Source organism: Lycium ferocissimum, chromosome 11 (genome assembly GCF_029784015.1).
Source record: "Lycium ferocissimum isolate CSIRO_LF1 chromosome 11, AGI_CSIRO_Lferr_CH_V1, whole genome shotgun sequence".
In the NCBI taxonomy this organism is placed as follows: Eukaryota; Viridiplantae; Streptophyta; class Magnoliopsida; order Solanales; family Solanaceae; genus Lycium; species Lycium ferocissimum.
The window spans coordinates 34,158,909-34,175,611 of NC_081352.1; the positions used below are offsets into that span (position 1 = coordinate 34,158,909).

General features: G+C 35.2%; 2 protein-coding genes across 4 annotated transcripts; one reads left to right on the forward strand and one right to left on the reverse strand.

The window, feature by feature from the left end:
• Nucleotides 1–204: 204 nt before the first annotated feature.
• Nucleotides 205–5,697, forward strand: LOC132037216 (endoglucanase 11-like). 2 transcript variants are annotated; one of them, XM_059427690.1, is made up of 6 exons: nucleotides 205–472; nucleotides 1,059–1,271; nucleotides 1,653–1,853; nucleotides 2,486–2,740; nucleotides 4,306–4,596; nucleotides 5,130–5,697. In XM_059427690.1, exons 1-6 carry the CDS (start codon nucleotides 236–238, stop codon nucleotides 5,499–5,501), a joined length of 1,569 nt encoding a protein of 522 aa, XP_059283673.1. In that variant the 5' UTR covers nucleotides 205–235; the 3' UTR covers nucleotides 5,502–5,697. The 2 variants fall into 2 exon arrangements, with proteins under 2 accessions (XP_059283673.1, XP_059283674.1); XM_059427691.1 differs by having other exon boundaries at nucleotides 4,402–4,596.
• Nucleotides 5,692–12,348, reverse strand: LOC132037218 (uncharacterized). Of its 2 annotated transcripts, XM_059427693.1 has the most exons (3): nucleotides 12,119–12,348; nucleotides 10,463–10,627; nucleotides 5,692–5,822 (listed from the first exon to the last, which is right to left on the reverse strand). In XM_059427693.1, the coding sequence occupies exons 1-3, from the start codon at nucleotides 12,206–12,208 to the stop codon at nucleotides 5,793–5,795; spliced, it is 285 nt and encodes a 94-aa protein (XP_059283676.1). In that variant the 5' UTR covers nucleotides 12,209–12,348; the 3' UTR covers nucleotides 5,692–5,792. The 2 variants fall into 2 exon arrangements, with proteins under 2 accessions (XP_059283676.1, XP_059283675.1); XM_059427692.1 differs by lacking the exon at nucleotides 5,692–5,822 and having other exon boundaries at nucleotides 10,132–10,627; nucleotides 12,119–12,347.
• Between the last annotated feature and the right edge of the window lie 4,355 nt (nucleotides 12,349–16,703).

Below are 16,703 nucleotides of genomic sequence, written 5' to 3' on the forward strand. Positions count from 1 at the left end.
AAAAAGGTCACCACAACATATGCAACTAAATTAAAAATAGATCCAAAATATAAAGACAATTATTTCAAGATTTTCCAACTTTAATTTGACATCTAGACAGCAAAGCAAAGGACTGAAATTACGACACAAGTGAGTGTAAAAATTCTACTACTCTTTAAAATCACGTGCTAGCCATGTCATGTATATGTATAAATATAAGAGGAAAATAGAGAGAGGGAAAGAGTACCACAAAGCCATGGAAGCTTTAAAAAATCAGTGCAAAGCTTCAAGAAAAATATGGTTTCTTCAACAATGGATATCACTAGCTTTTACATTTGCATTTGTTATTCCACTCATTCAATCATTAGATTACTCAGAAGCACTCTCTAAAAGTCTCCTTTATTTCGAAGCTCAACGCTCTGGTCGTTTGCCATACAATCAAAGAGCCATTTGGCGTCACCATTCCGGCCTCACTGACGGCCTCGATCAAGGGGTCCGTACATTTTCTCCGCTTTATGATCATTGACATTCTTATTTATCTTTTTTGTTGACGGCCTTGATCAAGTGCTCCGTACATTTTTTCCAATTTTTTCAGTGACATTCTTATTACTAGTATCTTTTTTTGGTCATGGCCTTGCTCAAGTGGTCCTTTTTTTTTTTTGATTTTATCATTGACATTCTTATTTATCTTTTTGCTTTGACGGTCTTGATCAAGGGGTTTGCAAATTTCGCGGTTCTATCATTGACATTCTTATTTATCTTTTCTGTTGACGGCCTTCATCAAGGGGTCTGCAAAAACTTCCCCGCTCTATCATTGACATTCTTATGTATCTTTTTTGTTGACGACCTTTATTAAGGGGTTTGCTGAAATGTCCCTGTTTCCACTATTCCATTGATTTTCTTATTTATCTTTTTTGTTGATGGCCTTGATCAAGGAGTCTGTAAAATTTCACGCTCTTCCATTCACATTCTTATTTATCTTTTTTATTGACATCCCGTACATTTTTTCTCATTCTATCATTGACATTTTTGTGTATCTTTTTCTTTCGTTGTATTTACGTTTTTTGATACTTTAATAGGTGGATTTGGTGGGAGGTTATTATGACGCCGGCGACAATGTTAAGTTTCAACTTCCGATGGCTTTCACAATAACGATGCTTTCATGGAGTGTCATTGAATACGGCGAAGATATAGCAGCCGCAGGCGAGTATAAGTACGCGCTAGAGGCCATCAAATGGGGCACTGATTATTTCGTCAAAGCCCACACTCATCCTCACGTCCTCTGGGTTCAGGTTTGTGTTAAAAAATTCATTAAATATATACACGTATAAAATTTAGAACTCATTTATTAGTATTTGAAGTCGTTGTTCTAAAATCAGAACCTATAAAATTGAAATTCTAACTTGTCCTATGGTGAGAAAAAAACCCTTCAGTCACGCCCAAAAAACTGTTTTAATTTGCTGCATTGAAGTCTATGAGTTTACCCGTCACATTCTGCTTCCTCTTTTGATTTCTAAGTGGGTCCATTTGTAATTGTCTTTATGGACGTAAATCAAGATGGTGATTTCTTTGAATTCCAATTTTTGGGTCATATCCATAATTATAGCTCATGCTTTAGTATAATTTATATTTTCGACTCAGAAATTATAACGTCTAAATTCTGAATTCGCCAGGTAGGTGAGGGAGACACAGATCATTATTGTTGGCAAAGGCCGGAGGACATGACCACATCTCGTCGAGCTTACAAGATCGACGAGGCTCACCCGGGGTCGGATGTGGCCGGAGAGACAGCAGCCGCCTTGGCGGCGGCGTCAATTTTGTTTAGGAGAACAAATCCACATTATTCTCACCTTCTCCTGGTCCATGCAGAACAGGTAACTAACAAATTTTCTAGTAATGACGTTGTTTGAATACATTAAAAAAAAAAAAAAAAAAAAAAAAAAAACACAATGGCAGAATGCTAGTGTAAAAGCAAGTGGCCTACTCCGTTCGCTTAGTTTATGTGGTAAACTTTATCCGTTAATTCATTGCGAAAAAATGACAAATTTTTAATTTTGGAAATAATTATTTTTCCACTTCCTATTTATCTTTAATGAAACTGAAAAGCTTATATAACCACACAAATGTTATGACATGTTTAAGGTTATAAGTTTCAAAATATTTCACACACAGGCGGAGCTAGGGGAGCACTAGAGGGTTCAACCAAATTCTATTCTCTAGAAAATTATATTGTATATACAAGATTAAAATTGAATTTTAATATATATAATTAATAGGTGTTGAATCCTTGGCTTCTTGGTGTGTATACGTCTTTATACATTGAATATACTCTTAATGAAAAATTTGTTTCCGTCACTAGTCAATGTCACATAAATTGAAATGAAACGAGTACATTTAAAGTGAGATTTTAAGGAGATATTCCAAAAAGTTGTTTGTTAACTAGATATTCCAAAAATTTGTTTGTTAACTACTTAATTAATACAGTTAATTGATTCCAATGTTGTAGTTGTTTGAGTTTGGTGACAAGTTTAGAGGGAAATATGATGCAAGTGTAGGAGCAGCCAAAGGTTACTATCCATCGTTGAGTGGTTACAAAGATGAGTTGTTATGGGCAGCTATGTGGCTCTACAAGGCCACCGACAAGTCCTATTATTTAACTTATGCATTACAAAATGCTCAATCTTTTGGCGGTACGACTTGGGCCATCTCCGAATTCAGTTGGGACATCAAATACGCTGGCCTCCAGCTACTTGCCTCTAAGGTAATTTGCTAATATATTCTTTTCATCTATCAATTTTTCATACAACTTTTATTGATTAATATATCATTTTACCAAAAAGAATTAGTCCTCCATGTATACAATTTAAAAAGTATTAGTCTTTTTTTTTTTAATTAAGTAAATACATACATTATTTTGGAACTTTGATTTTGATGGGTTACCTTAAGATAGTTTCATGTATCGTTGGTTAGGTAGAACATCTATGCTTTAGTTGTTATTCCTATTATTATTGAGAATTAAGAATACATATGCATGCATGCGTGGTACAATCTCATTTGCACTCCTCTCTCTTTCGTTTTTACTTTTAATTACTTTAGACATGGACTTACTTGCATTTGCATAGTCAATATTAGGAATATAGCATGTACATATCAATAAAATTAGGTGTGCTGTGACAGATGTTGAGTCGTAAATGTAGGCTCTGAAAATATTGTTTCGTGACAAACGAGATTAATTTCATAGAGACAAGGAGGATCCTTATCTTTGAGAATATATGCAAACAATATACCGGCGCAATTTATGTTAAATCAAGTTACTAATGGAGGGAGAATTAGTCCAAAATCAAGCATGAAAATGATGAGTTTCCTTTTCAACTATGACCCTAATCGGCATGTTTTTAAATATAATCCAGTTCTATTATAAAGAAGTCACATATTCGGAAAATGATTTAAGTTATACCCACTGACAGTGTAGAAAAAATTACCTTATATGTACTTGTAATTTGGTATGTAACAGGTTCAGAAGCAAATTTAAGATTTGAACTCTATCGATTCAACCTTTAAGGATCTTAACATTGAACCTACCAAAATTTTAAAATTATAGTTTTAGACCTATATACTATTTATTGCACTCTAAGTGAATGCAAATAAATTTGTACCTCACATTAAAATTATTAAGTTCGTATGAATCTGTTGCTATCAGGCTTCATCCCACCCTGAACATGTTGCTTACCATTTATTCTAAATTATTAAGTAACGTTTATTCAATTGAGTTATCTGCAATTGTCACCTAATTGTGTACAATTTACAATTTCAATACATAGAGCTTAAACTCGACGGAAATTGGCATATAGCAATAAAACCAGATAGGTAAGTTTTGACGCTTGTTGAGATGTAGATGTAGGCTCAGAAAATAGTGATTTTATGTTAGATCGATTAATTTCATAGAGACAAGAAGGGACCCTTGTCTTTGAGAACACAAACACCACACAAAATCTAGTTAAGGCAAAATCTTCGTTAAAGCAAGTTGTTCGTAGTGAGATCGATAGTTAGTCCAAAATCAAGCACCTCTGTAGTATCTCCCTGTTTGTGGTTTAAAAGTCATTCAATTTGAACACATAATAATGTTTCAATTTATGGGACTTGGTCATTGGTTTGTCCTGTAAACAATCTTCGTGCTTAATTAGCACTAAGTTCTATGCATTGACAACATAATTTTTTTGTACACCAATAATATGATTTACAAAAAATTACCTATAATTACATTATAAATGATTTGTTTGATGTATAGTACAACTTAAGCTTTTCTTTTTCTTTTTTTTTTTGAAGTTGCCAGGACAAGGGAAGGGAGAAAAAGAACACAACAAAATTCTCCAAGAATATCGTTCGAAAGCTGAACACTATGTTTGTGCATGTATGAACCAGAACAATAAAACTAATGTACATCGCACCCCAGGGGGTCTCCTGTACATCCGCCAATGGAACAACATGCAATACGTCTCAAATGCAGCATTTCTCCTCATGGTCTATTCCGATCATCTCAGGGAAACCAATCAGATGGCTAGATGTGAACGTCGTTTGGTGGGCCCCGAAGAAATCTTCGCATTTGCAAAATCACAGGTCAATTCTCATTTTTATTATTTTTAGAGAATTTATGATGATTTCTACTACTCTAATGTTGTGTCATTCAATATTGCTTCACTAAATAATTTTTGTCTCCGTATATAAATTTAAAAAAAAAAATAGCGCGTCTACATATTCACACACAATATGTTGACAATGTTCAAAACTAGTACAAAGTAGTGACAATTTGATATAGAAAGTACTAAACATAAGTAGATTTATAATTTAAACTCGATGAATTTGACATTTAAGATACCGAGATTTAAATTTATTGCACTAACACAATCATGAATTCAGATCTAGTATTTTTGAAGATTTTAATGGATTTTCACAAATACATTTGTACTCCACATTGAAAATACTGGATTCAGATGGATCTGTTGCCTAAAAGTTGCGTAGACACTGAAAATAAAGCCTTAAAATCACCCATCTAAGGTGGTGAACTCCTTACAAGCCGAATTGTGATAATAAGACTAATATTTGATTAACAATATTTTGTATAATCAATTCTTGCTTGCAAAAAATAACAGGTTGACTATATCTTGGGTTTGAACCCGAGAGGCATGAGCTACTTGGTTGGTTACGGACCTAAGTATCCCCGAAGGGTGCACCATAGGGGTGCATCGGTTGACTCGTACAAGAAGCGCAAGAGCTTCATCAGTTGTACCCAAGGCTATGACAATTGGTTCGGACGCAAGAACCCGAACCCGAATACTCTAATCGGGGCACTTGTTGGTGGGCCGGATAACAAGGACCGGTTCAATGATCATAGGAGGAATTACATGCAAACAGAAGCTTGTACTTATAACACAGCCCCTCTTGTTGGATTATTTGCAAAATTGCATGGGCTAGAAAGAGGCACCGACATTGAAGATTCACAATTGTTTTATGCTCGTAAATAGTTTATGGGGCCGTTATTGATTTGAAAATGCCACGTAATTGTTTTATTTACTTTGATTGATTGAAGAAAGAAATACAACAAAGGAAAAAATTATATAGAGTATAGTTCGTTCGATGTTCGATCCATTTGTTAAAAGTCAATGTAATGTTCCACGATTCAATTTATATGAATAATACAAGATTTACATTTCTTCTTCATTTGCTCTTGCATGTGTGAATGTCTTCTATCCATTTGTTAAAAGTTGATGTATTCCTTCTGTGATGTCCACGATTCTCTTGCATGTATAAGGTTTTCATCGTTCTTCCTTTGCTCTTGCGTGAATCTATTCGAAGAATAAGATCACTTACATTTCACATACGAGTTTAATTCTTGTAACGAAGAAGAACTTTTACATTTTCGTACTCCAAAAATAACTATAAATAATCGTTCATAAAATATGACACTACTAACTTGAAAAAAATAAAATAAACTACCTACTAAAATATATTAAAATACACTTATTTACCTTAAAACTTTTTACGTTATTAATGCATATAAATTAAATCCATGTTATTTTATCAGTGCTCCAGAAAAAATGAATGAATATTTAGTAAGCTAGTATTGTACAACTCTTTATTATTGGGAAATACGGGATGCCGACACCATAACGAAATTCGAAGTCTATTAAGACGGTGAAGAGTTAATTCGTCGTAGGGACTCGTATTATACATTATGCGATAACACGGTTGAAGGGTCAAATCAGTGACAAGTTGTCAAAACTCAATGTTCAACAGTCCTCAAATAGCTGAAAATGGTTCTGAAAAGATTGTGAATTACTAACTACTTTCCAGGAATTTAAAGGTGTTACGCCTCTCGTTTTCGTTGTAAGAAAGTTTATGGTTTCCTAGTTGCGTATGCCCTTACCACGGAGATTTGTACCCGAGTTTTTGAGATATTAAGTGCCCTACCTCGCGTATACCGAAGTACAAGTATATGTTCCTTGCAATACGATTTGATTAGAAGTTAAACGAATCGAACCGACACGGATCGGAGCAGCTCAGGGATTCAGGCATCAACGCACATCAACGGTGCAAAGGGACGGCCCGTCGACATATCGATGAGGCGTCCTTTCACACCGTCAACTTGCAAAAGCCCCTGAATCTCAGGTGGCAAAAAGGACGGTGCATGTCGACGACCGTAGACATGTTGACGGGCCGTCGACCCGCTCGTCAACCCACAGCCGCTGGAACTTTTTGTTCCACTTATATAGATATAGCCCCTTATGTTTTACCCTCATTATTTTCATTCCCCCAACCAGAGAAAACCCTAAAATATTTCCTCTCAACATTTTCCATTATATGGATGAAGTTTTAGCAAGATCCAAGCCCCGTGAACCCGAGCTTGTGAAGGGAAAGTTGTTCCTAGGGTTTGATTGAAGTTGTTGAGCTTAGGAGTTGGAGGTGAAGCTTAATTTTTGGAGTTCTAGTTCCTTCAAGGTATGTATATGATTCTTACCTTTGTTATTGAGTTGAATACCAAGAGTTTTAGTAATTTTAAAGTGAAGAAAACATAGTTATGGAAGCAGTAAGTTAATTGAGTTTATGTTGAGGGTAGGGGCTGTTTTGGGAGATGTTGTGGGATGGAATTGATCATATTTTGATATGTAGATATCGGTATTGTTGTTGTTGATGTTATTGTTGATGTTTGGGTTGAATTAGAAATTGAGGGATTGTTAAGTTTACAAAGGAGATGCTGTACGAATTTCGTTAAGTGTTAGACTAATTTAAAGGTGGGAATGTAAGCGTTCTGGACTAATAATTGACATATTTGGTCTTGTGTGTAGATTCGTCAAGCCGGAGGCATAAGCATAGTTAGCTTGAGAAGCGGATAAGGTATGTTAAGGCTATCTCTTTCTTTCATTTTGGCATGATCCTTATGATACGAATAAACGAAGTAGCAAGCGAGTTCCAAAGACTCGATTCTTAGATAGTGTAGGGATATTCGTATCCTTGGCCTCCTATATTTCATGTTTGTAGTTTCCAGAGATTTAATATACTGTCATACTTGCTTCCTACGTATCCCGAGGAGTTCAGAGTCTCCTTTTATGAGTCTTTCATGCGTTTATACTATATATATAGCTATTTTCTTACACAAAAGACCGTGCTACAGTAGGCCGGGCAGGCAGGTAGATGTGCACACCACTGTAGTGGGCAGATTATGAGATTACCCCGGCGCAGGATGAGATGAGATATGGATCGAGCTATACGTTTCTCAGCACTGACATATATAGATCGGCCTGTATGTTCCTCATCACTAATAGTTATATCATATGTATATGATTTTGAACAAAAGTATGCATATCATACGCCCTTAGAGGCACTTTCAGTTATATAGAGTTGTACAGATACATTCAGATGTACATGTTATTTTTACGCCTTACATACTCGGTACATTATTTGTACCGACTCCCCTATTGCTCGAGGGGTTGCGTTCATGCCCACAGGTTCAGGTAGACAGAGAGGTGGTCCAGCTCAGTAGGACTTCCACCCAGCTGTAGTCAGTGCGCTCTATTTGATTTGGACCTGCAGTCTATATTTGGTACGCTATTTTTGACAATGTATATAGGGGTATGACAGGGCCCTGTCCCGTCCTTTCTACAGCTTTGTACTCCACTAGAGGTCTGTAGACAGTTGTACATAGTTGGGATGTCATGTAGCCTTGTCAGCTCTTATATTGTTGAACATCATATGTAGCAGCCTAGTCGGCTTGCAGTGTTATTTTCAGTATGTACATATATACACATGTGGTTGTGAGTTTATGGTGTTGTTCTTACAGAGTCAGATATGGACCACCTTGTTGTCAGTGAGATCCAGGTACGAGTATTGGAGTGTTTGGTCAGCAGAGGTGTCGGCACTCATCATGACTCATCGATTTGGGTCGTGACAAAAGGTTCTTGAAAAATGGTGAATCAATTACTGTATCTCGTAAAATTTTCTATATATATATTAATAATTGTAGCTTTAAACATAAGGTGTTTCAATAGAATTTGACGTACCAATCGTAAATAATTAAACCAGTTCAGGTATAATTAATGAGTAAGGTCGTAAAAATATTATTTGTTATAATATAATTTTTAGTGTAAACACACGATTTTTCATTTGCCGCATAGATAAACTAAGATAAATATGTACCCAAATATGAGCCATTTCTACCCTCAAGAAGCTTAGTAGAATAAAAGCTCCTACGATCAGAAGTCGGATTCGACCTTTAGAGATATAGCCCTCAAAGTCGAATTCGGTCCTTAGAAATATAGCCCATCCTTATAGATGTACCCTCTTTCGTAGAAAGCACTAAAGTGCTAAAAATTTTACAAATATAGCCCATCCTTAGAGTCCTCTTTGGTAGAAAGGAAAGGTGCAAATATATCCCTCAACTTTACAATTTAGAGCCCCTCAACTTTGCGATTCAGAGTAAATATATCCCTCTTTATAAAAGTGGTGTATATATATCCATGCCGTTACAAAATGGCGTAAATATACCCCTGCCGTTATTAAATGATGCAAATATATCCTTTTCAGCTTCACTGACGGATTTTTAAAAAAAAAATCATTTAGGTTATTTTTTAATTAAAAAAAAGGCTACATGACTTTAAAAAAAGGGAAAAGGGTCAAAAATATCCCTCTACTTTGGAAAAAGAAATTTAAAAATATCCTTACGAACTTATTTTGGGTCAAAAATACCCCTCTCATCCTTAAAGTTTTCAAATATACCCCTGTATTGATGGAAATTATCCCCCAAAATAACTCGAAATCATTTTTTAAACCCGCTCCATCATTTAAATCTGATCCAACTAAACAATAACTCATACGATCCCCTTATTGCCCTAATTCCCTCAAACTTCATACCTACGAATTTGAGGGAATAAGGGAATCTTACGGGTTATTATTTAGTTGGGTCGGATTTAAATGATGGAGCGGATTTAAAAATAATTTGAAAGTTATTTTGAGGGATAATTTCCGTCAAGATAGGGGTATATTTGAAAACTTTAAGGATGGGAGGGGTATTTTTGACCCAAAATAAGTTCGGAGGATATTTTTAGCCTTTTTTCCAAAGTAGAGGGGTATTTTTGACCCTTTTCCCTTAAAAAAAAGTCCATCCATTTTTTTTAGTGGACATATTTTTCTAAAGGCACATGGTAATTTATTTTTTTTCTGGTGCGTCGGGTGCGTTCGGTGACTTTAAAAAAATAAATCTACTCATTTTTTCAAAACAAACCAGACCCAACCCACCAGAAAAAAAAATATCATGTGGCCTTAGAAAGTTATGTCTACTCAAAAAAAAAAATGAGTAGACTTTTTTTTTAAAGTCACGTGACATTTTTTTAAATTAAAAAATAACCTAAAGGATTTTTTTTAAAAATAAATCTCGTCAGCGAAAAGGCTATATTTGCATTATTTTATAACGGCAGGGGTATATATACACTACTTTTGTGACGAGAGGTATATCTTCTTTAAATGGCAAAATTAAGGGTATATTTACATCTTTGCCCTGGGTAGAAAGGGCTAAAGTGCTAAACATTTGATAGTATGCTTTCATGAATGTTAAGCTTCTTACTGCATGAATCCAATAATAAGTTCGAACACCGGCTAGTTAACCAAAAAAGCACTTCATGTATGTAACTCGTGACTAAATATAACATCCCTTGTAAACTTAAAAGAAAGAAAGTACAAGGGAATATACATTTCATTAGGTTCCCAGAACTATTATTAAGGAAACGGTAAGTTGCATCACTAGGTTAATTACAACTCTAATCTCAGGATCTAACATGAGATTGATTATATTGAGATTATTTTAACTACTAATTTGTTCATGTGGGGTACTTTTAAGGAGGTCATCAGAGTCATCACCATTCTTATGAAAATTCCCTTTTCCAGGATCCTCTTTAAAACTTTCCTTAACAGATTCAAGATTTGAGTCACTTACTGTTGTAGCCTCTTTCATGCCATCTTGTGCCTTGTCCACTGTTTGGCTGGCAAATCCCTGATGCTCTTTCTCCTCTGCCATTTCTTCTGCCACTCTTGTGAATTCCTCTGCAGTCGTAGGCGCTTTCTCTTCTGCATGGTGTTCGTAACTTTCCTTTGTATACCTCTGCTCCATATGTCAGAGTAAATTAAGCATATCACAGAATTAATAATGAAGCTTGTAGCGTTTGCAGAAATTGAAAGGAATAAAGGACCAAAAATCAAGTTTATTCATAGCAAAATGGTTATACGGAGGACTTGTCTTTTAGTATCAACAAAATTTGACTTCAATGGCATGGCTAATCAAAATGGGTACGAAGCAGGGGCACTGCTGATTGCACCAGATGAATTGCACATCCTCATTGTTGACTACTGGAGCGGAGCTACATGGTCTCAAAGTGTAACTGTGACTTAAAGAAGTTGCTCAAGTCGGGTAAGTTGGTTGATATTTGAAAAAGAAAAAAAAAGATATATAAATTAAAATTGTGCTTGAATACGAAGTTTTGAGTGAAAACGTAAAATTACTCTCAAAACATGTTTTTTAAATTTCATATTTCAAGTTTGAAGTTAAAATAACAAACCAGTATGATAAATGAACACTCATTTAAAATAATTTTCAAAATATTGAAACCTATAACTCTATGGATAACAGGGACTAAGTATGCTAGTACCTCTTTTACACTGTTTACCTAAGTTGCGCAGACTCTTTGTTTTTTATGCCGCACCCGTTTCGATATGGGACGGGAGCGGAAGAGGGAGCGGGATACGTCTCGAATATGGTAAACCAACTTCGGATACTTCGACCGGAGTCCATGGACAAATTTGGAGGAGAATTGAGATTTTGATTTCTCAAAATGAAAGATAAAACACATTGAAGATATGATAATGGCATACCTTCAATATTATAGCCCTTTTGTCTCATATTCATTGCTTCATGTTTCAGGCAAAACAGAGAAAAACCAAGAATTCAATGGGTCGTGTTCTTTATAGCTCTATTTTTATAATTTTGAATGTGCTTAGCCTAATCCCAGCACCCGTATCCATACCTGGATCTGCACCCCCGAATCTTAAAATTTAGATTTTGTCGAATCCGACACTCCAATCCGTACCCGTATCAGATACCCGCACCCGAGTCTGAACAACTTAGCTGTTTACATGCGATACTATTATCTTATTAATTCGTTTAAAAAATTAACATACTTTTTATAGTTAAAAATAACTCACATAAATATCATGATATATTTAAAATCACAAATTTCAAAGTCTTTCTTACTTTTTAATGCCTCTTTCTTGAACTCTATGTGTAATTTATTACTGTCACATAAATTGCATCCCCTCGTTAGAACTTTTGGACTTGTTACTAATGTGTTGCTCACCCTCATTTTCAAATTAATTGGATTGGATTGGATGTGAACAGCCATCCTCTAATTCATGATCTGTTCCAATTATTTGGATCGGCTGTGTGATGCCTTTTGTATCTGATTTATCTAAATTCTACCAGAATGTCTTATACAAAAAGTAATAAACATTGTAAGTTGAGCTTTGGAAAAACCATCAGTCTATAATAAAGCAATAAATATAGAAAGAAGAAACTGGAGAAAATAAATAGTACACATACCCGTAAAGTAGGAACAAAGGGGCGTGCGAGGAGTTTCAAGCTAGATACACGCGATGTAGTGTAGAAGTGAAGAAGCTGATAACCACCCATATTTTATGCTCCTTCTAGCTTAAGCTAATTTCAATTGCAATTTCACAATATAAGTTACAACAAAGAGATCAGTCTTAACTGAGAGCAAATGCTGTTTTTCTGAGCTTTGGTCCTGTGGCAAAGATAAATGTTGAAAGGGCAAGTGGCAAACCAAGAGTCCTTTTGTAGACAGCTTATGAGCTTTGAAAAGATAGCACTTGTCTCGAAACGTGGCGGTCCAATATTTACTGAGTTTGCTGCCTCGTCATGTCCCCGCATCATAGGAGTAACATATATCCGGAAGATAATACTCCTCTCGATAGATTTTTTTAGGGAAAAAAGAAAAAAAAAAAAGTTTTTTGGGATATGACGAAAAAGTATCGGCATGTTATAAAATGAAAATTACAAAACAGTAAAGAAGAGAAAAGCAGAGAGGACTTGATCTATTATTCTACTTGAAGACTGATCTATACAAATGAACATTCTATTTATTGAAGGAAAGAAGTTGTTACAATTTTTTTTAAGAAATTACAGTAATTTTTTCCTGAAAGTATTTGTTTGAGCTACTTACAAAGTATAAACTATTTTGATTCATAAAGCATGATTTTCTTGCAGTTATACGGACTTTTTAACAAAAATGCAATGCGAAGTGTGTCACGAGCTATATGAGTCTCTAACTTCTTATAGTAAGACAAATGCACCAGCCAATTAATGTGGTGGGAACACACTCAACTTCAAGCTAAGTTGCTTACCTTGTAGACGAAGTTTATGTATAAAGTTTTGTTGTGCTTGATTCATAATATTTTATAATCAATAGTACCAATATATTGTTTTACTTTATTTGTCTCTTTCATGACCAACCAATACAGATTACCTTTGCATGTTGTTTTACCCCGAAATTGATAACAAGTTAAATTTATGAATGAGGGGTGTTCAAACGAGACCGAAAACCGATCCGAACCGATAAACCAGTCAAACCGATTTAATAAACCGAAAACCCATTTCGGTTTGGTTTTGGTTTGGTTTTAGATTTTTAAAACCGATAACATTTGGTTTGGTTTGGTGTTACCACCATAAAAAAAAAGAACTAAAAGGAACCGAACCGATAAATATGTACATATTTAAAATATTATATATTTTATATATGTTAATTAAACTTTATCTATTTTTTAACTTCTTCATAATTTAGACCATTCCAAGAGAAAAGTCTAGCCCATGTTCCCAAGCCCATTTACGTTTAAAAGTAAAATAAAAATTACTTTTTTTTATTTTAATGCCACTAAGTAGAACTTAGTGGGTGTTATTTTATTGAACTAAATAATACAACTTACAAAGCAAAAGAAAAGCACAAAACGTAAAGTGCACCAAATGAAATGAAAAGCCACTTTCCTAATCTGCACTTTCCTATTCCTCTTCTATGCCATTCCCTCGTTAGATTTTAGTTCCCTCCTCTTATTTCCTCCCAAACCCTACCTCTATTCTGCTCTCACAATAACAATTAAGTACAAGAAGCTTTAATCCTCAGAAATCTGTAACTTTTTCTTCCCTTTTCTTTTTTGGTACAAAAAGCTTTAATCCCTGTAAGTCTGTAACTTTTTCTTCCCTTTTCTTTTTGGTTACTTTTTGTATGTTCCTACTCTTTGTTTGTGTAATTATTTTTGTGTATTTGAAGTTTTATTTGAATGAATTGCTTCTCTAGTCTTTCATCTTGTATGTGTTTTTTATTTTATTTCTCTCGTTATTTTAGATTTTTCTCCACCGATTTAGGTTTTTTGTTGATTTAGTTTTTATCTAATGATTTTGGATTTCTCTATTTATTTAGATTTTTGGATACTTTTTTCGAGATGGAAACTACAACTACTCAAAAAAAGAGGCGGAGCCGGTGAGGTAACCAACAAAGTATCTCCAACTATTTTGGTCGAACTAGCTTTGACGGTGATAAAACTCGTGATATTACTCCCAATCATGCTAAAAAGCGGAAACAAACAACTCTTTGCGACCCTGATCGTAGCCTTGTGAGTAGTGACAGGAGAACATCCGGCGTTTGGAAACACTATTCTGAATTTCTTCTAATAGATCTTCAAGCTTGCATTCTTTGGAAGTTGATCTTAACCATTGTTGAGTGCAAATAAGAGCTTCTACTTGTCTTTGGAGATAAAGAACCGATAAGAGTCGAATCCGACCAGAGTCTAAAAGGCGATTCGGAAACTGTCACGATAGAAATAGGAATAGAAAGAACATCTCTTGCCATCACTAGAAATAATTGGATATCTAGCCGAAGAAACTTTCCACCAAGCCAAAATATCTTTCTCTTTGGTCTTTTCCAAATCATCTACCAAGTACTTCTCAAGTCTCCGATTTATTTTCGCATTGTCTTAATCTACAAATATTTCTCCCATTGTGATTGCCACGTCTCGTCACTATGTGCATGGTATCAATTTCATCATTCAAGATATTCGAGATAGTGTTTCCAAACGTCGGATGTTCTCACATCACTACTCACAAGTGCTACGATCGAGGTCGAAAAGGTTGCTTGTTTACGCTTTTTAGCATGATTGGGAGTAATATCACGGTTTTATCACCGTCAAGCTCGAGGGTTCCGGCAAAATAGTTGGAGATACTTTGTTGGTTACCTCCTTGGCTCCACCTCTTTTTGAGTAGTTGTAGTTTCCATCCGAAAAAAAAGTATCCAAAAATCTAAATAAATAGAGAAATCCAAAATCATTAGATAAAAACTAAATCAACAGAAAAAACCTAAATCAGTGGAGGAAATCTAAAATAACAGAGAAATAAAATAAAAAACACATACAAGATGAAAGACTAGAGAAGCAATTCATTCAAATAAACCTTCAAATACACAAAAATAATTACACAAACAAAGAGTAGGGAACATACAAAAAGTAACCAAAAAAGAAAAGGGAAGAAAAAGTTACAGACTTACAGGGATTAAAGCTTTTTGTACCAAAAAAGAAAAGGGAAGAAAAAGTTCTGAGACTTACGAGGATTAAAGAAAACTTAATTGTTAATTGTGAGGAAGCAGAGGTAGGGTTTGGGAGGAAATAAGAGGGAGGGAACTAAAATCTAACGAGGGAATGGCATAGAGAGAATAGGAAAGTGCATTAGGAAGAGTAAACTTTCATTTCATTTGGTGCACTTTACGTTTTGTGCTTTCTTTTGCTTTGTAAGTTGTATTATTTAGTTCATAAAATAACACCAGGTTACTTTAGTGGCATTAAAAAATAAAAAAGTAATTTTTATTTTACTTTAAACATAAATGGGCTTGGGGAACATGGGCTAGACTTTTCTCTTGGAATGGTCCTAAATTATGAAGAAGTTAAAAAATAGATAAAGTTTAATTAACATATATAATATTTTAAATATGTACATATTTATCGGTTCGGTTCGGTTTAGTTCGGTTTTTTTTATGGGTAACACCAAACCAAACCAAATGTTATCGGTTTTTAAAAATCTAAAACCAAACCAAACCAAACCGAATGTTTTCGGTTTATTAAATCGGTTTGACTTGGTTTATCGGTTCGGATCGATTTTTTCGGTCTCGTTTGAACACCCCTACCCTAACGAATCGAGTATGCGAGATAAAATGGTGCCGATTTTCGGCAATGTTTTTACTAGGAAGATAAATCGAAATGTAATAATTTGATTTTTCAATAAATTCCAAGTACTTGTACATCATATGAGACTTTGTCCATTTCCTTGTTTTTGCGTAAAAAATTCTAAGTGACACGATTAAATACTCATCGTTTGGTCCTTACATCAAAACCTAATACGAAGGTCGGCATTGGTTCTTGCCATAGTAAATATTAGGGGGACCGTTTACTGATCGTTTGGTCTTTACATCGAATGTAATGCGGTGAGTCGGTCCATGCGATCCCGACGTGTCCGTTGTTGAACTTCCGTTTTCAACTAATCGGAATGAACCGAGATGTGGGTACCATAGCCCCTTAGTGCTTATTCGAACCGTGAAATCGGCAAGCAACACAAGCTACTCATTTCGTGAGGGTGTTGCCACGAATATCCGGTGCTTTATACTCCTTTTCTTTTAGTAACACGTTGTACTTGTTGCCTCATTAAAAACCTTGTCGGAAAACCATTTGGGACAAAATCGGACCAAGAAAAAAGGTAAACACGTGTTTTCGAGACTGCAAGTTAACTCCGTAGTGTTCTCGGCTCTCTACCGCAAAAAAAAAGAAAAGGTAAGTGAATAAAATAAAAGAGTCCGTACCTTAACGGTAGTATCTCTTAAATGAGCACATTCCGATTATTGCGCAACCGTTGCCCGTCCATGGATTCCGGTGATAGGACCCTTTGCCCGTTATCTTGGTCACCTTATATGGCCCTTCCCACGATTCGGAGCGATTTTCCTCGTTGGGGTTCTTGGTGTTCAAGGTAACTTTTCGAAGCACTGTCTTGGAGGCCCCATCGGAAGTTAGCTCTCCCGGTTATAGTACCTTTCCTCCTCTGTTTTTGGTAAAAACGGTTGCGCGTTTTTACTTTA

What these genes read in the sequence shown, in the direction of transcription:
- LOC132037216 (XM_059427690.1), top strand. Translation starts at nt 236, where the DNA reads ATGGAAGCTTTAAAAAATCAGTGCAAAGCTTCAAGAAAAATATGGTTT. An exon ending in CTGACGGCCTCGATCAAGGG is followed by an intron (nt 473 to 1,058) that starts GTCCGTACATTT and finishes ATACTTTAATAG; the next exon opens with GTGGATTTGGTGGGAGGTTA. An exon ending in TCCAGCTACTTGCCTCTAAG is followed by an intron (nt 2,741 to 4,305) that starts GTAATTTGCTAA and finishes TTTTTTTTGAAG; the next exon opens with TTGCCAGGACAAGGGAAGGG.
- LOC132037218 (XM_059427692.1), bottom strand. Translation starts at nt 12,208, where the DNA reads ATGGGTGGTTATCAGCTTCTTCACTTCTACACTACATCGCGTGTATCT. An exon ending in CCTTTGTTCCTACTTTACGG is followed by an intron (nt 10,628 to 12,118) that starts GTATGTGTACTA and finishes CATATGGAGCAG; the next exon opens with AGGTATACAAAGGAAAGTTA.